This window comes from Nematolebias whitei, chromosome 20 (assembly GCF_014905685.2).
Source record: "Nematolebias whitei isolate Nwh7 chromosome 20, NemWhi1, whole genome shotgun sequence".
Taxonomy (NCBI): Eukaryota; Metazoa; Chordata; class Actinopteri; order Cyprinodontiformes; family Rivulidae; genus Nematolebias; species Nematolebias whitei.
This window is the reverse complement of record NC_056517.1, coordinates 24719669-24740385: the sequence shown is the minus strand read 5'-3', so window position 1 is coordinate 24740385 and position 20717 is coordinate 24719669. Positions and strand designations below refer to the sequence as shown.

The 20717-nt window shown below is 41.9% G+C and overlaps 2 protein-coding genes across 2 annotated transcripts; one reads left to right on the top strand and one right to left on the bottom strand.

The window, feature by feature from the left end:
* The first annotated feature begins 2585 nt into the window (after positions 1-2585).
* LOC119426505 (ATP-binding cassette sub-family F member 2) lies at positions 2586-7566 on the top strand. Its single transcript, XM_037694068.1, has 15 exons — positions 2586-2681; positions 3573-3713; positions 3831-4043; positions 4181-4363; positions 4597-4768; positions 5070-5165; positions 5249-5351; positions 5514-5609; positions 5746-5865; positions 6027-6116; positions 6191-6301; positions 6392-6454; positions 6538-6666; positions 6743-6946; positions 7032-7566. The coding sequence occupies exons 2-15, from the start codon at positions 3575-3577 to the stop codon at positions 7131-7133; spliced, it is 1821 nt and encodes a 606-aa protein (XP_037549996.1). The 5' UTR covers positions 2586-2681; positions 3573-3574; the 3' UTR covers positions 7134-7566.
* Positions 7552-19332, bottom strand: si:ch73-173p19.1. The gene is made up of 17 exons (XM_037694067.1): positions 19198-19332; positions 18465-18571; positions 18251-18381; positions 17997-18157; positions 17728-17886; positions 16984-17434; positions 14646-14744; positions 13975-14065; positions 11502-11722; positions 11158-11400; positions 10947-11045; positions 10676-10869; positions 10426-10600; positions 10169-10325; positions 9949-10102; positions 8557-8668; positions 7552-8486 (listed from the first exon to the last, which is right to left on the bottom strand). Exons 1-17 carry the CDS (start codon positions 19210-19212, stop codon positions 8311-8313), a joined length of 2745 nt encoding a protein of 914 aa, XP_037549995.1. The 5' UTR covers positions 19213-19332; the 3' UTR covers positions 7552-8310.
* Between the last annotated feature and the right edge of the window lie 1385 nt (positions 19333-20717).

Sequence of the window (20717 nt, the reverse complement as noted above, 5' to 3'; positions counted from 1 at the left end):
TTTACAAAAAGCAGCGCTCCGAAGTTTACACGTCGCATCTGAACGGTTTATCCTCCGCGGCGTCTCGAAGGATTCAAGCTACAAACATCAAAGGGCGAGCTAGCGAGCTAGCATCGCGTCCGTTTAGTGCCGACGCGACGATCCTCATCCTCGAACACAAAGAGGAAGATGCCATTTTTAATCATTTGTCCAGGTACACCGCGTTTAGGTGGAGCCATATGCACGTCCTCCAGTCTTGTCAGTTCTTTGACTTCCTGAAAAATTGCGTGCCACACACACAAAGTGTAGAAACAGCTTCCCTCATGTCGGTCAGCCTGATCATCAGCAACTGCTCCTCACCGTTTAGACGCCGGCTGACAGCGGGGAGCCGGCTGTGCGGAGTTAGCGCTTCTTTTCGATCCAGCTGCGGCAGCGACGCCCGCTTCGACCATATAAGTGGTATAAATTCAACAAAATTATTTCCGCAGTACATTTATATCGCTCTGAAAATTCAAGGTGACGTCTTCTTCTTTCCGTCCAGTCGAGAGGAAACTCCTCTCTCGCTGCTCATCTTAACGTCCAGCCGGATTATTGGCCGGCTGACTAAAAAGGAGCAGGCCAGCTGACTAACTGTCCACACAGCTGCTGCAGCATCACCTCTGCTCCGACTGCGGTTGATTCACAGCTAAATAAAATGCAGCTGCTCTCCAACAACGTGTATTACGGTAAAACACAACATGGGTGCTGTGAAAGGACAAAAATACTCCCAATTTATTTCCAAGTCGTTTTTCGCGCTTTATAATAATACATCACACATTTTGTATTTTATTTAACTGATCCCACTATGTACCATAAAATGCCTCAGCAGTCTCCTCAGATAAATAGTGTTAAATTATTATTTTATATATGAATGTTTCTTTTAACATATTATTTTGATAAATGTTCTGTTATGGCTTGGCGCTTTATAAATAAACTGAATTGAATAGAATAATTTTAATATAAACTTGAGGATAAAATCAAATGCAACAATTGTTTAAATTCTCCTTTAGCATAATAGTGCAGTCAGCATTCTATTTTTAGTGTTCTTTTATTATAATTTGTTTAAGATTGATGCAAAAGTGATGGATTTATGCCTAGTGCAGCACAGAAAGGCGGACTTGACATTTAAATGCACACTTTGGGAGAAACTTGCAAAAAATGAAGTTTATGACTCATTAAAAGTGAAAATATGAAGCATGTGCTACTGTTTACTGCTTTTTAGACCAAAGTTTGGATTGAACTTTTTTTTAAAACATAGAACATTACAAAAAATCAATTTGTAACAACAATCTGAACAAGAATGTAGTCAACAAGACACCTGCAATTAAGTGTCATGGCTGTTGAAAATATTTTTATGAATCTAAATGCATCATTCTTATTATCTCAAAATAAATATCAAATAAATTACTGACTTGTTCCACATTAAATTACATGTGAAAACTCATTACACTTGAGACAGAGTCAGAGTCAGAGTCAGAGTTTCTTTATTGTCATTCGCACCTCATGTGGTACATGTGGTGGAGCGAAATTATGTACACAGGGTCCCAGTTACATCCAACAATAAAATGTATAAGAAAAACAGTAATAACATCTAAGATATGAACTAAGAAAAACATCAACTAAATATACACTAAGCACTCATAACATAAAACATTGAACATCACCACAAACATGAACATGAGTCTGTGAGCAGATGTGCACGCATGAACACATCAACATTGAAACAGATCAGCAGCAACATGAAACAGACCAGCAGCAACATGATATGGTTTTTCACAGTCATTATTCTAGTTAGAGATTCATGAGTCTAACAGCCTCAGGGTAGAAGCTGTTCCTCAGTCTAGTGGTTCTACACTTAATGCTCCTTAACCTCCTTCCTGAGGGGAGTGGGGCAAAAAGTGTGTGTGCTGGGTGGGTGGGGTCCTTCATGATGCAGGTGGCCCTCTTCCTGCATCTGGAGGTGTAGATGTCTGTGATGGTGGGGAGACTGATTCCAACAGATTTCTGTGCAGCCTTCACCACTCTCTGCAAAGCTTTTCTTTCTGCAGCTGTGCAGCCTCCATGCCACACATTGATGCTCGAGCACAGGATGCTCTCCACTGCACACCTGTAGAAGGAGGTGAGGACTGAGCTTCCCAGACCAGCTCGCCTCAGCCGTCTGAGGAAGTAGAGTCTCTGATGAGCTTTCTTGATCAGGCTGGTGGTGTTGTTGCTCCAGCTGAGGTTGTCATTCATGTGTACACCCAAGTACTTGTAGCTGGAGACCACTTCCACCGCAGATCCTCTTATGTTCAGGGGGGTGTAGGTGTTTTTGTTCCTTCTGAAGTCTACAATCATCTCCTTTGTCTTCTTCACATTGATGTGAAGGTTATTCTCTCTGAGACAGTCTTATTGTTAAAGCATATTTTGTAATTATACGCCCAGTGAAAGGTTTTAAGACATTTTAAAATAGATAAATCCATTATTTTGTACAGTATTAAAATACATTGTTAAACATGCTGAGCTACGACAGGAAGAGGAGGGCGCTTTGATTTTCCACGCCCCTCTTGACCATATATGGTGCGTCTGGTAGTTGGAGCGCGGCTACATCCACCCGGCAAAAAGTGGACACGAGACGTCAGTGTGCTCTGTGGGCAAGTTGTAAAAACTCTACAAATACATAGGTAAGAGCGGCACTATTTATAGAAGTCTACTTCTGTGTAAAAGACCAATGTATCCCAGTTATTTTTTGTTAAAGAACGGACTCGAATGAAAACTAATTTACCGCCTAATTTACCTGAGTGAGCTAGTTTGGGCCTCATGTTAGCTTTAGCAAGGCCTGTGTCAGGTAGCTATCGTACGAAACGGCGTTTTATCTCATTATTTTTCTTCTTTTTCACGTTTGAAGTTCTTCACAATGCCGCTAACAAAACGGCTTGAGTTGTGTTTCCTCTCAGTCTTTATTGAGGAATGGAAAACTTAGCGGCTTAATCGCTGGAGGCTAACAGCTGGGCTAATCGGGCTTCGTGTTCTAGAAAAAGCCGGCCGGTTTGAAAGAAACCAGAATGCGGTTTTCTTGGTTGTCTTGGCAGCGCTATCCACGAGTTTAAGTCGGTGTTTTATGCCATGTTATGTCTTTAGCGTTTATTTTTAAATACGCCACAACTGGGCGTCTAATCATTGGAACAGTTCGTACTAATCTGGTGTTGTACCGAAAAAAAGCCACCCCGTCACAGGAAGCACACGTCGAGCTACTGATGGGTTCAATTCAGAAGTGGCAAACTAAAGCCTTTTGGTTTTTTTTTTAGCACTACTGTAGACGCTTTTCTTTAAAAGATTTGCTTTATGAATAAATTGTGCATTTATGGCGATGTCCTTTTTAACACACCAGCAGCTTATCTAGGCCATCAGTCACTTTACTGACTCGTATTACTATCTTACACCTATGACTCATGTGTGTCTTGGCTACGTCAACAACTTAAAATTCTCAAGATATGGCAAATCTGTTTTCGTGACCTCCTAAATTGATGGCAACTTTCTGATTTTGTTTTTAACATTGGGGTCGACTTGTACAGCCATGCCGTCAGATTTGGCTAAGAAGAAGGCCGCCAAGAAGAAGGAGGCCGCCAAAGCCCGACAGCGCACCAAGAAGTCAGAGGATGTGAATGGGGAGAGCGAACAACCGGAGATCCAAGAAAATGGAGCACACAGCAATGGTAAGAGGACGACTGGTCACTGGATCAGGATCTATGATGATCTGAGTAGGAGCTGGCCTCGAAGCCAAAATTAAAACGAATTATAATGTTTACCACATTTTCCCTTTTGGGGAATAGGTGTTGCTGATCTGACTAAGGAGTTGGATGAGTTTGAGCTGCGGAAGACGGAGGCTCGGGCAGTGACGGGCGTTCTCGCCTCGCATCCCAACAGCACTGATGTCCACATCAGCAGTCTGTCGCTCACCTTCCATGGGCAAGAGCTGCTAGTAGACACCAGCCTGGAGCTCAACTCTGGCAGACGCTACGGCCTCATCGGCCTCAACGGCACAGGTACCTTTGGTTTTTCCCTAGTATACTGCCATTTTGACGGAGCTACTAAACTTCTATACTTCTTGCAGAAAATTGCTTTTTATTCCCTTCTCCAAAGGAAAAATTGCCAATAACGCTTAATTTTCTTCTCTTACTAGGAAAGTCCATGCTCTTATCAGCCATTGGGCATCGTGAAGTTCCCATTCCTGAGCACATAGACATTTACCACTTGACCCGGGAGATGGCCCCCAGCGACAAGACGGCTCTGCAGTGTGTCATGGAAGTGGATGGACAAAGGATAATGCTGGAGAAAGAGGCAGAGAGACTTGCACATGAAGATGGTGAGTGGGATCAGGCTATACAATGCACAAAAAGGGAGTATGAAATAACTTTTTTTTTTTTATTTAGTTGAGCAAATGCTTTTATGAAGCTAAGTTTGGGTTAAGTTAAACTCCTCTACAGGAAACTGTTAAAGTAAAAGTACAAAGTAGGTTTGAAGAGTTGCAATTCAAAAAGAGCAGAGAACTTCATCCGTTGTGACTAAAACTGACCCCTCTCTGTTTCTCCCACAAAGCCGAGTGTGAGAAGCTGATGGAGCTGTATGAGCGTCTGGAGGAGCTGGATGCAGACAAAGCAGAGGTCCGAGCGTCTCGGATCCTCCACGGTCTGGGCTTCAGTGCTGCCATGCAGCAGAAGAAACTCAAAGACTTCAGTGGAGGGTGGAGGATGCGCGTTGCTCTGGCAAGGTAATGTCAGTGGGCTTGGCTGGAATTTTTATGGTAGGGTTTGTGAAGTAGTTGTGAATTGTCAGTGTCTTACCAGCAGTAGATGACGGAATAATAAAGTCGGCACCTGTTTTTAGGTAACTTTTTTTTTATTTATTTTTTTTTTTTTTTTATGCAGTCGTGCATCATTTCTGTTAAATTAAGAAACGAAAAGTCGTAAATACTTCAGTGTGTTCCTGTGATTTCAAAGTGTTGCTGTCGGAATCCAGCGGGAAATGTCTTCTGCCCTAAAATTGTTTTTTATTAACGTTCATCTTTGCAGAGCTCTGTTCATCAAGCCCTTCATGCTGTTGCTGGATGAGCCGACCAACCATTTGGACCTGGATGCCTGCGTGTGGCTGGAAGAGGAGCTCAAGTCGTAAGTTTACAGCCTGCTTGAAGAACTTCAATAGCCCCAGTGGTCATTTTTCACTTGTAGATCAACTTTGTTACTTTTGCCAGGTTCAAGCGAATCCTTGTGCTTATCTCGCACTCGCAAGACTTCCTGAACGGCGTCTGTACCAACATCATCCACCTACATCAAAGACAACTCAAGTATTACACTGTGAGAATACCCCCAACTTCAAATGCTACAAAATGAGCTACAGAGAATATCTTAAATGAACACCGCCATATCATTCCTAATGCTAAATAAGGGATTAGAGTAGGCTGTTGCTAATCATATCTTCATGCTGTTGGATGACGATGCAACTCTATTTTTGTTCAGGGTAACTATGACCAGTATATAAAGACCAGATCAGAGCTGGAAGAGAACCAAATGAAGCGCTTTAACTGGGAGCAGGACCAGATAGCACATATGAAGGTAAACAAGAGACTCCTTAGGGTGGAGGGTGCATGTTGAGCACCATTCCCACCTAATTAAAAAAATGTGAGCAAGTGTATGTAACTGGTAATTGGTGGCAGTCTTTAACTGTGCTTCATTCGCGCGTCTCTTCTAGAATTACATTGCCAGGTTTGGTCACGGCTCGGCAAAGTTGGCACGACAAGCACAAAGCAAAGAGAAGACTCTACAGAAGATGGTGGCATCGGGTCTGACTGAGAAAGTTGTAAATGACAAGGTGATCACTGACGCTGATGTGAAATATGGTTCAGACATGTCTGGCCACCAGGCAGCTGTTAAAAAAAAAAAAAAAAAAACATCCTTGCATTAGACTGCCTTTTTGCAGCGTATTTTAAAGCATGGTCCATGTTTTGTACTAAAACCTCTCATTTCTTCCAGACTTTGTCTTTTTATTTTCCTCCCTGTGGGAATATTCCTCCTCCTGTTATCATGGTTCAGCATGTGAGCTTCAAGTACAGTGACCACACGGTGAGTATAGCTGATCAGTTTTATATCTAGCCTCTGAAAGAATTGGTACTTACTCCTGTGTTGGTCTTTATCAGCCGTACATTTATAAAAACCTGGAGTTTGGTATTGACTTGGACACTCGAGTGGCTCTGGTGGGACCCAACGGAGCAGGAAAGTCCACGTTGTTGAAGCTGCTTATGGGAGAGGTTGGTGCTATATTTGTATTGACTACCTCCAACTTTGTGGTTTTTTTAATTTACAGCTTTACTCAGTTTTTGTTTTTTATTTTTTTGTAGCTTCTTCCATCCGACGGCATGATCCGCAAACATTCTCACGTCAAGATCGGCAGATATCACCAGGTAAAATCCCACCTGTTGTTGTGTTCGAGTTAGTTTTGTAAGTACAGTTAAAAGAGCTGCTTCCTGTCTGGTCTGTGTTGCAGCATCTGACAGAGCAGCTGGAGCTTGACCTGTCTCCTTTGGAGTACATGATGAAGTGTTTCCCTGAGATCAAAGAAAAGGAGGAGATGAGGAAGATCATCGGTCGCTACGGCCTCACAGGAAAACAACAGGTAAGAGGAAGCTGCTGAACCAAGTATTACAATTTGTTTTTTAAATGTGCTTGAAACTGTAACAAACTCGTTTCAGGTCAGTCCCATCAGGAACTTGTCAGATGGTCAGAAGTGCAGAGTATGTTTTGCCTGGCTGGCCTGGCAGAACCCCCACATGTTGTTCCTGGACGAGCCCACCAATCACCTGGATATCGAGACGATTGACGCCCTGGCAGAAGCAATCAACGAGTTCGACGGAGGCATGATGCTGGTTAGCCACGACTTCAGGCTAATTCAGCAGGTGTGTACTTGCTATAAAATTAACATTTGATGAGAAGCAGCGCACTTTAAATTGGTTGAATATGACGTCACTTTCTCCCTTTTAGGTGGCTCAGGAAATCTGGGTTTGTGAGAATCAAACTATCACAAAGTGGAAGAGCGACATCCTGAGTTACAAGGAGCATTTGAAAGCAAAGATCGAAAAGTAGCATGTGACCGGAAACACCGAGGCGCTCCTTTAACGCGTGGACCTGCACGCTCCTGAAAGGAGCAGGAAAACATCCTACTGAACTGAAACTCTTGTGCATCTTATCGGATTTGTCTCGTACGTGGTAAACTGCATCTGCACCTCTTTGACAACGACCCTGATCGAATCCCCTCCGTCTCCCTTCACCGCAGGCTGCACTCCGACTGGCTGATCCACCTGGAATGCATTCCATTGTGCTGTCTTCTAAAATAAACTCTTTTTATTTTCTCTCCCAGATCTTCTGTTTTTATCCAAAACTGTAAGCAGCAGCTTTTTAGGTTGTTTTATATTTAAAAGTTAACTCCCCACTCAACCCCATGTACAACAGTTCTGCCTTATTTAACAATGTAATGCAATACAATTTGTCAGAATGAAATAAAGACGGCATAAATAAATTGAGAAATCTTTATTTTTCAACAAGTTTGGGAACTGTATCAAACTGTTTCAGAACAAAAATATTTAAACTGTAAACAAATAAAACAAACTAAAGGTTTCTTTGGGTTCTGATCTTACACCGCTGCATGTAGTTAGCCTGTGGTGGACGGGTTGGACTTAATTTGTAAACGGCGTTAACGGGACAATCGCACTTGGTGCTTCTTCAGAATGCACATGAAGTTGATGGTTTGTGGAAAAAATGAAGATGAATTATAAAGTTCATACATTTTAGGACTGACGGCCTGATTGGGCCTGCAGGAGCGTTCTCCAAGTTTTGATCCAAATGTTTTCAACTGAGCCAGCAGGAACGTGTCATGTTTTATATTTCAAATAAATCCACTGTTCGTACTAAAAGCCAAATGTGCCTTAATCATGCAGGGGTCTTAACTAGTTTTTACCGGTACATGCTATGGTGCATTTTCCAACACGAGTGTCCTCTTTGACACACAATGTTAAAACTGTAACGTTAGGTTTTATTAGTAAATTCAGTTTTTAATGTAAAATGAAGATGAACAGAAGACTTCTCAACATGCTTGATTGTCAGGTTAGCGGTACTAGCTGCAGTTGAAACGGTGCAAGTCGAGGAGTGTTTCATTTCATGCCGTTTACAGATATTCCTGGTGGCAGCAGATTTCAGGGGTGGGGAGGGGGTAGCAGCAGCAGGCGGAGCTGTTCTCATGTACCAAACCAAAAGGTATCGATGCTCACTGAGCTTCCCACTCCTCATCTGAGACTTCATCTAATGGAATGGTGCGAGTGTTACTGGCCCGGATGCTGCTGATGCTGGTCTCGGAGAGGAGGTTGGCGATCCCCATCAGGCTAACACCTGTGCCGTCCAGGTTCACCTGAGCAAGACGCATGTTCTTCAGGTGCTTTAAACCTGCAGGAGAAGTATGTTATTGTGTTGCTCCTTCCAGACAAAGACCATCAAATTAAAGTTATAATGATACCGTTGTCTGTGATCCGTGTGCGGCTGAGGTTGATCTTAACGAGCTGGGGACAGCGGATCAGACCCCTCCTCAATACTGTATCTCCCACCTGTGTGCTGGCTAAACCCAACACCTAGAAAACAGGACAGGATGCATTAAAATGTCTTCATTTATTTATTTTAATCAAAGCTGCTGTCAAACTTTGTGCTTCCCTCAGCTAAGTCAAATTAAATCTCAGATTTACAAATTAAAGTACAACTTTTATTAAATATCAAGAGTGTTTAAGACTAGACTTCTGCTAGGATAATTAGGATTACAGTAGTCCCTTGTTTATCGCACGAGTTATGTTCCAGACACCTCCGCAATACGTGAAAATCCACAAAGTATGGACGTTATATTTATTTGAGTATGCATAAATATTTTAAGGTTTTATAAACCCTTCCCACACCCTTGCAATGTTCTTAACAATGTTCATGCTTGATTATTTAAAATTAACTATCCATGTTGCTCGTGCAGCTCAGGTATAAGACAGACCCCCACACCCCCTCCTTTCTCTCTCTCTGCTGTGACAGACAGCCTTGGAAAGAGAAAGGAGGGGTGGTGGTGGTGGGGGGGGTTTGTTGTCTGTTTTATACCTGAGTGAGCTGTGCTCAGCCACTCTCTCTTCTTTAAAACTGATCCAATTTTATTTTTCAACCTAAGCATTTTCTCCGATATTCTACATTTGTTCATCTGATCTGTTCATCCCTGCTCTCTGAGCAGTAGTGATGGGGAAAGACAAACTCCAACCCCTGCCCCCCCCCTTTCTCTTTCTGAGGCTGTCTGTCACAGCAGAGGCAATGGGAAAAGACAGCCCCCACTCCCTCCTTTCTCTTTCTGAGGCCGTCTGTCACAGCAGAAGCGATGGGGAAAGACAGACCCCGCCCTCTCCTTCCTCTTTCTGAGGCCGTCTGTCACAGCAGAGATACAGAAAGGAGGGGGCGGGGTCTGTCTTTCTCCATCACCAATCGTGTGTCGTGTACAATCTTACGCTGAAAACACGCAAAAGAGTGAGTCTGCAAAAGTCAAACAGCGAAGTATCGAGGGACTACTGTAACTAGAAAAAGTGTTGGAACACACAACTGTAATGAGGACTAATAGAGTTTTTCAAAGACATTTTAACTCCTGCTGACTTTTCATCCTCACAGTTCATTCTAAACCTAATTTAAAACCATAGAATGATGAATTAATGACTTTTCAGCTGTAGATTTAGGTCTTGCTGTAAAGAATATTTTTCATCCTAACAGGTCTTTTTTAATGAGGAATGCAAATTAATTATCTAAAGACTGCAGTCAAAACTAGGCAATTTAACAAACTTAAGTTTTTTTCACGTGCAACTAAGAAAAGCAATTACACAAATACAAGTTAAATCACCTGAAGGTGCGGCAGACAGGTGATGAGGTCTGCCACTCCTCGGCTGGTCACCATGGTTCGGTCCAAACACAGCTCCTGCAGCTCCTGCAGGCTGCGCAGTGAGGGGAGCCCTGCGTCAGTCACCTGCGTGTTGCTGAGTGACAGCTTCTTCAACCTGCGTGAAACAAACTATGTTAGTGATCCTTGTTTTAATCACAACCAGCTGCAGAGTGAGAAGGACCTGGTCATGATGGAGAGCTGGTGAACGCCCTGGTCTGTGATGTGTGTGTAGTCCGTCAGGTCCAGCTCTGCCAGCAGCGACAGCCTGCTGAGAGCCGACATCCCACTGTCTGTCACGGTGTGGCGTCCAGGGAGGGTGAGGTGAGTCAGCTTTAGACCTGAGAGGAAATCAAACCTCACAGATTCGGCAAAGACTTCCCTCGTGTTCTTTCGCTCCCTCAGTAGGGACGTTTTTCAATTCCCGTTGTGTTTACGAACCTGAAATGATCTCAAGTGTGTAGTTGCCATCAGTTACAGGAATTCCTCCCAGGCTGAGAGACGACAGAGCAGGATGACCAGCGAGGCTCTTTAAAGACGCCTCGGTGACACCTGTCCCATCCAGACTCAGAGTCTGAAGGCTGGACATCTCCGCTAGGGCTGCCACGTCCTTAACCTGACACACAAACACAAAAATAATGACATGACCAAATCTAAACAGCACTCTCATCAGGACGAAAAGCTGAAGTACCTTAGTTTGCTTGATGCTGAGAAGTCGCAGCTGGGGCACACAGGTGGGGAGCACAGCCAGCGTGGCTTCGGTCACCGCTGTCTGGTTCAGGCTGAGCTGAGACAGACAGGAAGGAGCTGACTGGAGATATGGTGCCATCCCAGCATCTGTCACTTTGGTCTGATCCAGGGACAGGAAGCACAGGCTCTTCAAACCTTCAGATGGAAATACATTAAATTAATGTATGTGGTAAATATAGCTCAACCAAGAGGAGCTGGTTTTGAGATCTGACCTGTGATGTACTGCAAACAGGAGTCCGTCAGTTTGATACAGGTGGCCAAGTTGAGAGTCTGGAGTTTGACCAGGCTGGGCAGGACCGACAGGCCAGAATCTAAACCAAACCAGCTTACAGGATGAAGAAGAAACTGCAGCGCACGTTGACAGAATATTTAGCAACACCTAAAACAAAGCTTTTACACAACGTGCAGATATCGACTTCATACCTGTGATGAGTGGAGAGTTGACGAGACTGAGATGCTTCAGCGCTGTGAAGGCCCGTAACTGTCGCAGGAGCTCGTTGGTGGAGTAAGGGTAGCAGTTTAGGACAAACTTCTGCAGCGGGCAGCCGAAGAAGAGCTCCAGGGTGCGTGGACGGAGCAGCCTCTCATTTGACATGTGGTTGAGCAGCAGTTCTGCTAGCTCCGGGGTCAGGCCTGCCAGACTGCTGCTGTACTGCATGCTGGGAGCTAGGAGGATTGAAACCAAAGTAAGAACTGTATGCACAGCACGAGAATACAAGGAAACACATTTTCTACTGCGTTACACGCCTAACTGTTCTCTAACCTACCAGTCATGAGGTGGACAGTTGCTCGGGTGGCCAAGGCACATAATGACGGCACGTTTGGTGTCCTGAAGGGTCTTTTAGGGGGAGATGGGTGCCCCTGAGAGGGACTGTGGTCCTCTTGAGCAGCTCTCTGGAGACGCTCCACCGCTGCCTGTCCTGCAGCTACATGCGCCACTGGTCCTCCAGCCTCCTCGGGGACAGCTGCTTCCTCCTCCGGAGCTTCTCTAAAACACACAGTCAACGGTCAAACTTTCTCCAAGCAGGAAGTACAAAGATAAAAAGAAGAGCTATAAATGTACTTAATTCTATCTGCATCAACACAGAAGAGGCACAGATTTGTTTCATTGTCCATACCTCCATGTTATTGTTGTGTGAACGTTTATGAAGCATTCACACTATTGTGATCCATTTTAATTCCGTACATTTTTAAGCATCTTTCTCGTTAAGCATTTTTTGTTCTATTTCAACAAATCATGAATCAAAAACGTTCAGCTCGGTCAGGAAAAGGGTGCTATGACTTTTGGTATTGGTGCAATTTTAGCTTTTTGAAATATTTAGCCTTTACTGCCATTTTTTTTCCCTCATAGAAAAATGAATTGAGCTCATTTTCCATCCATCATATCTTTAGATCAGTTTGCAATTTTTTACTGCTCCTTTCATATTTTGTTCTGGTTCAGCTTCTTTCAGCTTCCTTGTGCAAACAAACATTTTTTTCAGCTAATTTCAGCTGTTTTGTGCTCCTTTTAGGTTCTTTCTACCAACTACAACATTTTTGTGCTTCTACTTCTTTTTGCTCATTTCAGCTTGTTATGCTCCTTTTAGCTTATTTATGCAAGTTTCAGCTTTTTCTGATATTTCAGCTACTATTTAAAAATTTTGCCCCAAGTGGAGGAGTTCAAGTATCTTGGGGTCTTGTTCACGAATGAGGGATAAATGGAGCGTGAGATCGATAGGTGGATAGGTGCAGCGTCTGCACTGAAGCGGGCGCTGTACAGGTCTGTTGTCGTGAAGAGAGAGCTGAGTCAAAAGGCGAAGTTCTCAATTTACCGGTCGATCTACGTTCCCACCCTCATCTATGGTTAGGATGCCTCCTGGACGTCTCCCTGGTGAGGTGTTCCGGACACGTCCCACCGGGAAGAGACCCAGGACACGCTGGAGGGACTATGTTTCTCGGCTGGCCTGGGAACGCCTCGGGATTCCCCCGGAGGAGCTGGACCAAGTGGCTGGGGAGAGGGAAGTCTGGGCCTCCCTACTTAGGCTGCTACCCACGCGACCCGATCCCGGATAAGCGGAAGAAAATGGATGGATGGATTATTAAAAAAAATTATGCAAATTTAACTTTTTCAGCTAATTCCACATTTTTTGCACTCAACTTTTTTCAGCCTAATTCAGCAAAAAATGTGCTCTCTCCACTTCCTTTAGGTAATTTAAGCTTCTTTCTGCTTGTTAGCTACTTTTCAGCTATTTCTTTGCTAATATCAGCTTTTTTCAGATAATATCCACTCTACATGCTCATTTCTGCTTCTTTAAGCGTAATTGGGCAAACGTGTTCTTTCTGCTTTCTTCTGCCAATTTAAGCTTTTTCGAATGTTTAAGCAAATTTCAGCTGTTTTCAGATAAATTCAAGTTTTTCACGTTAATTTCTGCTACGTTCAGCCAAATTAACTTCTTTATGTTAATTTCAGTTTGTTGTGCTCCTTTCAGCTTTTTTCTGCTAGCTTCATCTTTCTCTGGTCTTTTAGCTACCGTACTATTTAGCTCTTTGAATGCTAATTTTAGCTTTTCCAGCTAAATCCACTTTTTTTTTTTAACCTCATTTCATTTTTTTCCGCTTCCTTCTGGTAGTTTCTTTTTGCCTTTTCAGCTACTTTTCAGGTATTTTTTGTGAAGTGCAGCTTTTTTAAAGCTAAGTTCCAAATTTTTTTTTTTGTTTATTTAAATGTAATCCAGCAAACTTGTTCTTTCTGCTTTATTCTACTAATTTAGGCTTGTTCTTCCATTTCAGCTACATTTCAGCATGTTTTTAGCTAACTTTTTTTAGCAGTTTTTCAGCAAGTTCTTCAGTAATAAGCATTCACACTGCATTTTCGCAGGAAATGCAATTTTCTCTAGTTGTATTTAAATCTTCATTTATTTGCTGCAAAACAGTGACGGTTAGTCAAATATTTAAATGGAGTTTATAATTATTTAACAATAAATCCACACTACTTTACAAACTGAATTTTTGTATTTTTTTTAGTCTTTAATCAGATTTTAAAAAAGATACTGTATATTTCATTACAAAATATGTAGAGAAAAAAATCCAGGTTTTGATTGTTAAAATATTTTAAGATGCACACAAATTACACAAATCCATCAATTTCATTCCAATAAAGAGCATTTATCCCAGTGACAAATACGGGGAAAGAACACCACAACCCAGCTGCAAGTCTCTAACCCGACTTGTGGTTTGGGTGCATTCTGTCAGGACGCCCACCTGAGTCGGTTTCCTTGCTCTGGCCAGTGATGTCGGGGTTCAAATCCTCCTCGCATCCTGTTCTCGGGAAAGAAAGGCAGCCGGGGCATACCTGTGAAAAAAATTACACAACAATAATCCATACAGATAATCTAAACACATCAGCAAGCTCATTTGGTCTAGAATCCCTTTTAACTTTTGAATTTCTTCGCAGTAAAAAGTAAAGTAAAATTAAAACACACCTCTAATGATTAACATTTTGGCTTGATCTAGCTTCAACTACAAGAGCTTGTGTTCCTCGGGCCTGACTCACATTCAGCATGCTATAACACAACCGCATGCTCTGAAACAGTGAATCTGATTGGCTGAGCATCTGAATGGACTTGGGTAACTCAGTTCACAGTGATGGGGTCGAACAGTGTGCATGTTTGACACAAGGGCACATTCAACCAGAATCCTAATCTCTCTTAAATATGGTGCATTTCCAGGGCAGCAAGTCTAATCTCCTGCATGAAATTGAACTTTTGTTTTTCTGGAAGAAGGTCATTTGTTTCCAACAATAGTGTGGAAAAAGTTATCTGTAATAAAAGTGAGAAGTGGAGCAAGTAAAATGTATGTTAAAAAAAAGCTGAATAGAGACTTTATTGATCCCAGAGGGAGAATCAAAAACAGATTGCATTAAGGAGCAGCACCATTAAGAATGTCTGGTGGTTCTTCCTCTTCTTCTTGCTCCTCTTCAGGCTCGATGGCAGGATCCTCAGCGTTGCCAGGAACCATCCTCTGACCTCGCCCTGTCAAACAGCAGGAACGTCATCCATGTACTCTCAAAATCACATCACCAGTTCCAATGATTTAATCTACAAAATAAAGGCTACCTGGAAGAAAGAACCCAAAATTGTGCAAAAACACATTTGTTGGCTTAAAATGTTGAACAAAGATGCACATAAAAGAGTAAGACATGAAAATACCTGATGAAACGTGTTTAGTTGATTTAAGGTATGAGTTTTACTAACACAAATTTAAACTCGTGGCTTCTTTATTATTTGGAGGAACCCACTACTGTAAAAATTGAAAATAAAGCGAAACACTAATTTTAACAATTCAACTGACCCTGCGCTCCTCCTCGACTACTGCAACTCCCTGTTTACTGGGATCCCCGGCAAAAACCTTCAGAAGCTTCAATATATTCAAAACAGTGCAGCCAGGATTTTATTGAGAGCTCGTAAATTTGAACATATTACACCCATTCTCCATAACCTCCATTGGCTTCCTGTCACCTACAGAATTCAGTACAAAATTGCTCTCATTACCCATCAGTGTTTATATGGAAATTCACCAGATTATCTGAAGGACCTTCTTGCTCCATATTCATCCACCCGGTCCCTACGATCACAGAACAGTCATCTCCTCCACCTGCCACGAACTAAATTAAGAACCATGGGAGATCGGGCATTCTGTGTGGCTGCCCCCCGCCTCTGGAACTCCCTCCCTGAATATCTGAGAGCTCCACAATCATTGACTGACTTTAAAAAAGGCTTAAAGACTTTTCTTTTTAAGCAAGCCTATTCTGCCTCCACATGATTGTATCATTGATTTTAGTTGTTTGTATCATTGATTTTAGTTGATTTTATCACAGATTTTAGTTGATTTTATCACAGATTTTAGTTGATTTTATCATTGATTTTAGTTGATTGTACATTGATTTTAGTTGATTTTATCACAAGATTTTAGTTGATTTTATCATTGATTTTAGTTGCACTCTGTAGCACTTTGAGATTTTTGTTAATGAAAAGTGCGTTACAAATTAAATTCATTATTATTATTATTAACTGACCCTGCGCTCCTAACTCCTTATTGTTCTATTTTTCTTATGTCATAAAATGCTTCACTCTGGGAAACAAAACTGAATTTTTTTCTAATGCAGTAGTCCCTCGTTTATCGTGGGGGATCCGCGCCCTGAAGCCCCATGATAAGTGAAAACCGCAAAGTAGGAATAGTAGCACAAGTAGTAAGTAGTAGTTTATTTTAGTATATATATATATATATATATATATATATATATATATATATATATATTTTTTTTTTTTTTTTTTTTTTTAATTTTTAAGGCATTTTAAACCCTACCCACACTCTTGCAATATTCTAAATGTTTCTAAACTCTAAACGCTCTAAAAGAGAACAAGATGTCATGATTTCAACTCTCTGCCATCTGCTAGCGCTCTTGGCCACGCCCACTTCTCCGCTGCAGAGTGGAGATCATGACAAGCTGCAGGAGGAAGCTTCTCCTGCAACTTGTGGGCTGCACACAGGTGCTAAATCATTTAAAATCATTTATTTGAAATAAAAATTCCATGCCGGTCGTGCAGCTCATCCATCAATCAGCCAATTGTGTGTCATGTCTAATCTTATTTTGAAAAACCTCGATAGAGCAAGTCCACGAAAAAAGCACTGCGAACTAGTGAGGGACTACTGTAAATCATTTTGGGGATTGATTGGTGCAAAACAGAACTCATTCGTATGATGGGTTAAATGCAGAGAACCAATTTCTCCATTGTATGGGAACATAAAATGACAACACATAGCACTTATCTAATCTTATGATGCACTCTGCTGAGCTCTTCATTCTGTGTGATGCGTTTCAGTTAATTCATTTAGCTCCTAAAGAGCCAGCTTTTCGTGTAATCTTATAAAGTATTCTTGATTAACAGTTTCTCAGGTTTTCTGAAAGATCTGACAGATTTTTTTGTACTCCTTAAAAAACATGACAGAAATGCATTTCACCAGCTGTGGATAGATTTTCAGCTGACACTTCTTCTTTTGTTCCATTTTCCTTATTTTTTATTGCACACAACACTATTGTGTTTAGGTACAGGTGAAAAATAATCAACAATCTAAATAAAAACTTAAAAAACCCAGCAGAAAGTTAATAACTTGATGATTAAGACAAATTTAAAGTATTATAAGACTTTTCAGCTCCGTGAAAAACAACCAAAAATAAATAAATTGCTAGGAGAAATTTAAAAAACTTACCCCAGAAATGAGATGGTCCCGACAGCGGAGGGTCAGCTCCAGGTATCCCAGCATAATTCACCGCCTCCCCCCACACGTGGTTAGGCAGTAAGGGTGGTAAAACCGGGTCCAGCCCTCCTGCATCTTCCAGAACAGGTATATGTGGTTGAGGGGGTAAAACGCGTGGAGATGACTCATTCTGACCTGCCGGAGTGACGTCTGCAGGACTTGGAGGATCCTGAGGTGTCTCTGGAGGAGTGGTCTGAATGCACAGTGCAGCGTTAGGTGTGAGGCCCAGAGAGCGCAGCGAACACGCCAGCTCTGCCTCGCCGAAGCGTTTACGAGGGAAACCCTGGAGGAGAGAAAAGGAGGGCAGGGAGGGGTGGCGCCCACTGATGAGCTCCACGACGCTGCGCAGTGTGGCATCGGCTGAGAAGCGCTCACGCATGGACTCACCGGACGGCAGCCGAATCTGCATAAACACACAAATAAACAGTTTAAATAAGTGCAATAATGTCGTTCGAATTCATGCAGTTCTTAGAGATCATCTGAAATTAATGTTTCCCACATTTTTTTTTATATCTGTTTTTTCTTCTCAGGCAGGAAAAAAAAAGTCTGATAGGAATTTTTTCGCCTCCAATTCCTACATGCGTCCAGTTTCACTACTTTTTGTCTGTCTAAACAGAACTCACTTGTAAATGAGTCTTCTAGGCTCACTGTGACTTATCTGTCTAAATAAAGGTTGAATGAATGAAAAAGGCCTACCATGAGGATACAGTTATTGTCTACATTCGTCTGAATCTTTCCCCCAAGTTTTTGCCCCTGATCGCTGGGAGCAGTCGTCTCTGAAGCTGCAGCTGTCTGACTTTTTGCCTGAAAGGTTCTCCGATCTTCGGCTATCCTCTTTAACACCATCTCACGCTCCTGCCGGTGCAGAACACAAAATGTTCATAACTAAAGTCACATTTGGACACCAGACTTTAACGTTTTTTTTTCTTTGAATTATAAAGTATTGCCATCTGGCCAATGCGTACCTGTTTCTTTTTCTTTTTCTCAGCTTGAACTTCATGAGCAACGCGTTGTCTTTCTTTCTCTTCAAAGTCGCTCTTGTCGTGTTTGATCCGTGACTCAACTGGATGTGGATCCAGGGGTTGGGTAGAAGATTGTGACGACTTCAGAACCAGTGATGAGCATGCTAAATGAACACAACCAAGCAGAAAGGATGAATCTACTCGTATAATATCGCATCCTAAACTACACCTCTTTAGGAAAAGTGGAAGGGCGATACCTCTGCTGTCAGGAGAAGTTGCAGCAGTGCTTGCTGCTTCTTTGGGAGGGTTGAAAGCAGAAAAAGGCGTTTCAGGTGGTTGTGAGGACTGTCTTGCCAACGTGTGCCGTGGATACTGACCCTGTAAAAGCCTATCAATATACAGAAGACACAAGTAGTTGGCAGATAGAAGGGACATAAATAATGATATTAAACTAGTGTATTTGAAACTCACCACTCAGTGGCCTCCGTCACAGAAAAATGTCCCGCCTGCACAGCTGCCTGGATCTGATCTTCTGAGAAACCCATCTCACTGAGGACGAGGAATAACTCCCCGATTGTCTGCAGCAAAAACAACAAAAACACAGTTCACTCTACAGCAAACAAATACATGTAAACAAAAACAGATCAGCTACATTTTTGTACTTTTTAAAATGATTACTTCTGGTGTGAATATGTTTTTACTATTTCCATCAGGCTTGGGGGGCTTTCAAATTTTTTTGTTTTGGACTTTGGATAGTTCTGATTTAGTGGACTGAAAGGTAAATAAACTGAAGTGCTAAAATTAAGTAAAGTGTCACAGTATGTTATAAATGTTCACGCACTGTGACAACCATTGCTCTTAGTGAGATTATTCTTTCATTGTTTTCAAACAGTATCATCCTACTTGTGTTAGGGTTGTTTATGTCACTGTTTAAACTTCCCAGTTTCGAGTTAAATTTAAAAAATATTAAAGGTTTAGAAATGTGTTGATTTTACAAGGATAGATAAACTGTTCCATGATGACGATGAAGCATAAGGCTAATGGAAAATATGCTAGCAAAATGAAGGTAAACAAACAGCGTTAGCATAGGAGCTAACAGATAGCTGAGAAACAGGTTAGCTAGGAGGCTAAAGCTAACTGAGCTAGCTGGCTAATGTTCGTGCCCAGCTTCAGGTCAAATGGAGACGGGTCATTCGGAGCTTACCGAGGAAGAACTCATGTCGTTGTTTCGAGGTTACTGCAAAAATATAAAGAGAAGCTAATAGCTATTAGCAACTTTGTTTTACAGAGCTGTGCACTGCTAGCCTGACTGACCTCTCCTCCCCTGCCTGGCTAACACAGACAGAACGTCAACAAGAAGAGCAGCCGCTCAAAACTTTGATAGATTACTAAAAAAAGGCTCGATATGATTTATTATATTCTGTAATTATGCTAAAAAACGGTCTTGTTTAAACAAACACTTTTAAAAAATTAAAGAAAAGAAAGAATGAAGTTTTAAAAACGTTTACGTTTCACATAATTTAACTTGCACTAGCAGCAAGCTACCAGTAGGTAGCAGCTTTATACCATTATTAAACTGCACAAGTGCGCAAAGGTTTTTAATGCTCATTGCTAAGCTTGAACTGAAACATTACAAATGCTATTTTAAACGATATAAAATGGCGCTGTAGGAAAAAGTGTACTACAGTAGTATTCCAGATTAATCAATTATGCATTTCTGAAATGCAGGTGTGCACTTAATGTAAACAAAGCACTCAGCTGAATCAGGTTGAAGCTTGAGTCACGTGATTGACCTACAAACTCAATTATTCATGGAGTTCCTCAGGGTTCAGTGCTTAGACAATTACTCTACTTTCACAAAAGTTCAAGACAGAAACAACTGGACTTTATTTGTAACAGAAGACATTTCGCTTCTCATCCGAGGAGCTTTCTCAGTTCAAAGAACAGTGTGGGCTGAGCTATGCTAGAAGCATAATATGCAGATTGCCTTATCACTCCTCACAATAGGGGTTTGTTAGGGTCTTTGTCAGTCTGAGTAACAGAGGAGCCACTCTGGTCACATGAATGAAATTCCTGATAGGTGTGAAAATAACTGGGTGTCAGGCCTGCAAAGATCTACCTGGATGCTTGAGCTTACAAATCTTTTTTCTTAGCAGGCCTTGCAGCTTTAGGCCTAATACCTAGTCATTTTCACACCTGTCAGGAATTTCATCCATCCATTTTATCAAATGAATAGTTACAAATGAATACAAATGAATCATTTGCATTTGTAATTGTTTCTATCTTAACATGAGTGTGTGTTTTTCCATCTTTCCTGCTGGTGAGGAAGACCTGCTCAACTGCTCGCCTCCATTCTGGACCTGCCATTCTGTGTCCGTTCCTCCTTCCTGTCCTCTCAAACCCTGCCGGTCGAAGCAGATGACCACTTGTCCTCAGCCTGGTTTTGCTGGATATTTCTTCCTGTTATGAGGGAGTTTTTCCTTTCCACTGTTGCCTTTGTGCTAGCTGAGGATGGGAAACTGCGACAAAATGAAGATTAAACGCATCTGCTGGCTTCCTTGGAGAACTTTACTAATTGGCATTTATAATGTATAGTGAGAAAAATAAGTATTTGAACACCCTGCGACTTTGCAAGTTCTCCCACTTAGAAATCATGGTTTCTAAGTGGGAGAACTTGCAAAGTTGCAGGGTGTTCAAATACTTATTTTCCACACTGTATATATA

What these genes read in the sequence shown, in the direction of transcription:
- LOC119426505 (XM_037694068.1), top strand. Translation starts at nt 3,575, where the DNA reads ATGCCGTCAGATTTGGCTAAGAAGAAGGCCGCCAAGAAGAAGGAGGCC. An exon ending in ACCAGATAGCACATATGAAG is followed by an intron (nt 5,610 to 5,745) that starts GTAAACAAGAGA and finishes CGTCTCTTCTAG; the next exon opens with AATTACATTGCCAGGTTTGG. An exon ending in TGAAGCTGCTTATGGGAGAG is followed by an intron (nt 6,302 to 6,391) that starts GTTGGTGCTATA and finishes ATTTTTTTGTAG; the next exon opens with CTTCTTCCATCCGACGGCAT.
- si:ch73-173p19.1 (XM_037694067.1), bottom strand. An exon ending in AGAAAAAGAAAAAGAAACAG is followed by an intron (nt 17,887 to 17,996) that starts GTACGCATTGGC and finishes CTGCACCGGCAG; the next exon opens with GAGCGTGAGATGGTGTTAAA. An exon ending in CACACTTGAGATCATTTCAG is followed by an intron (nt 10,326 to 10,425) that starts GTTCGTAAACAC and finishes ATTTCCTCTCAG; the next exon opens with GTCTAAAGCTGACTCACCTC.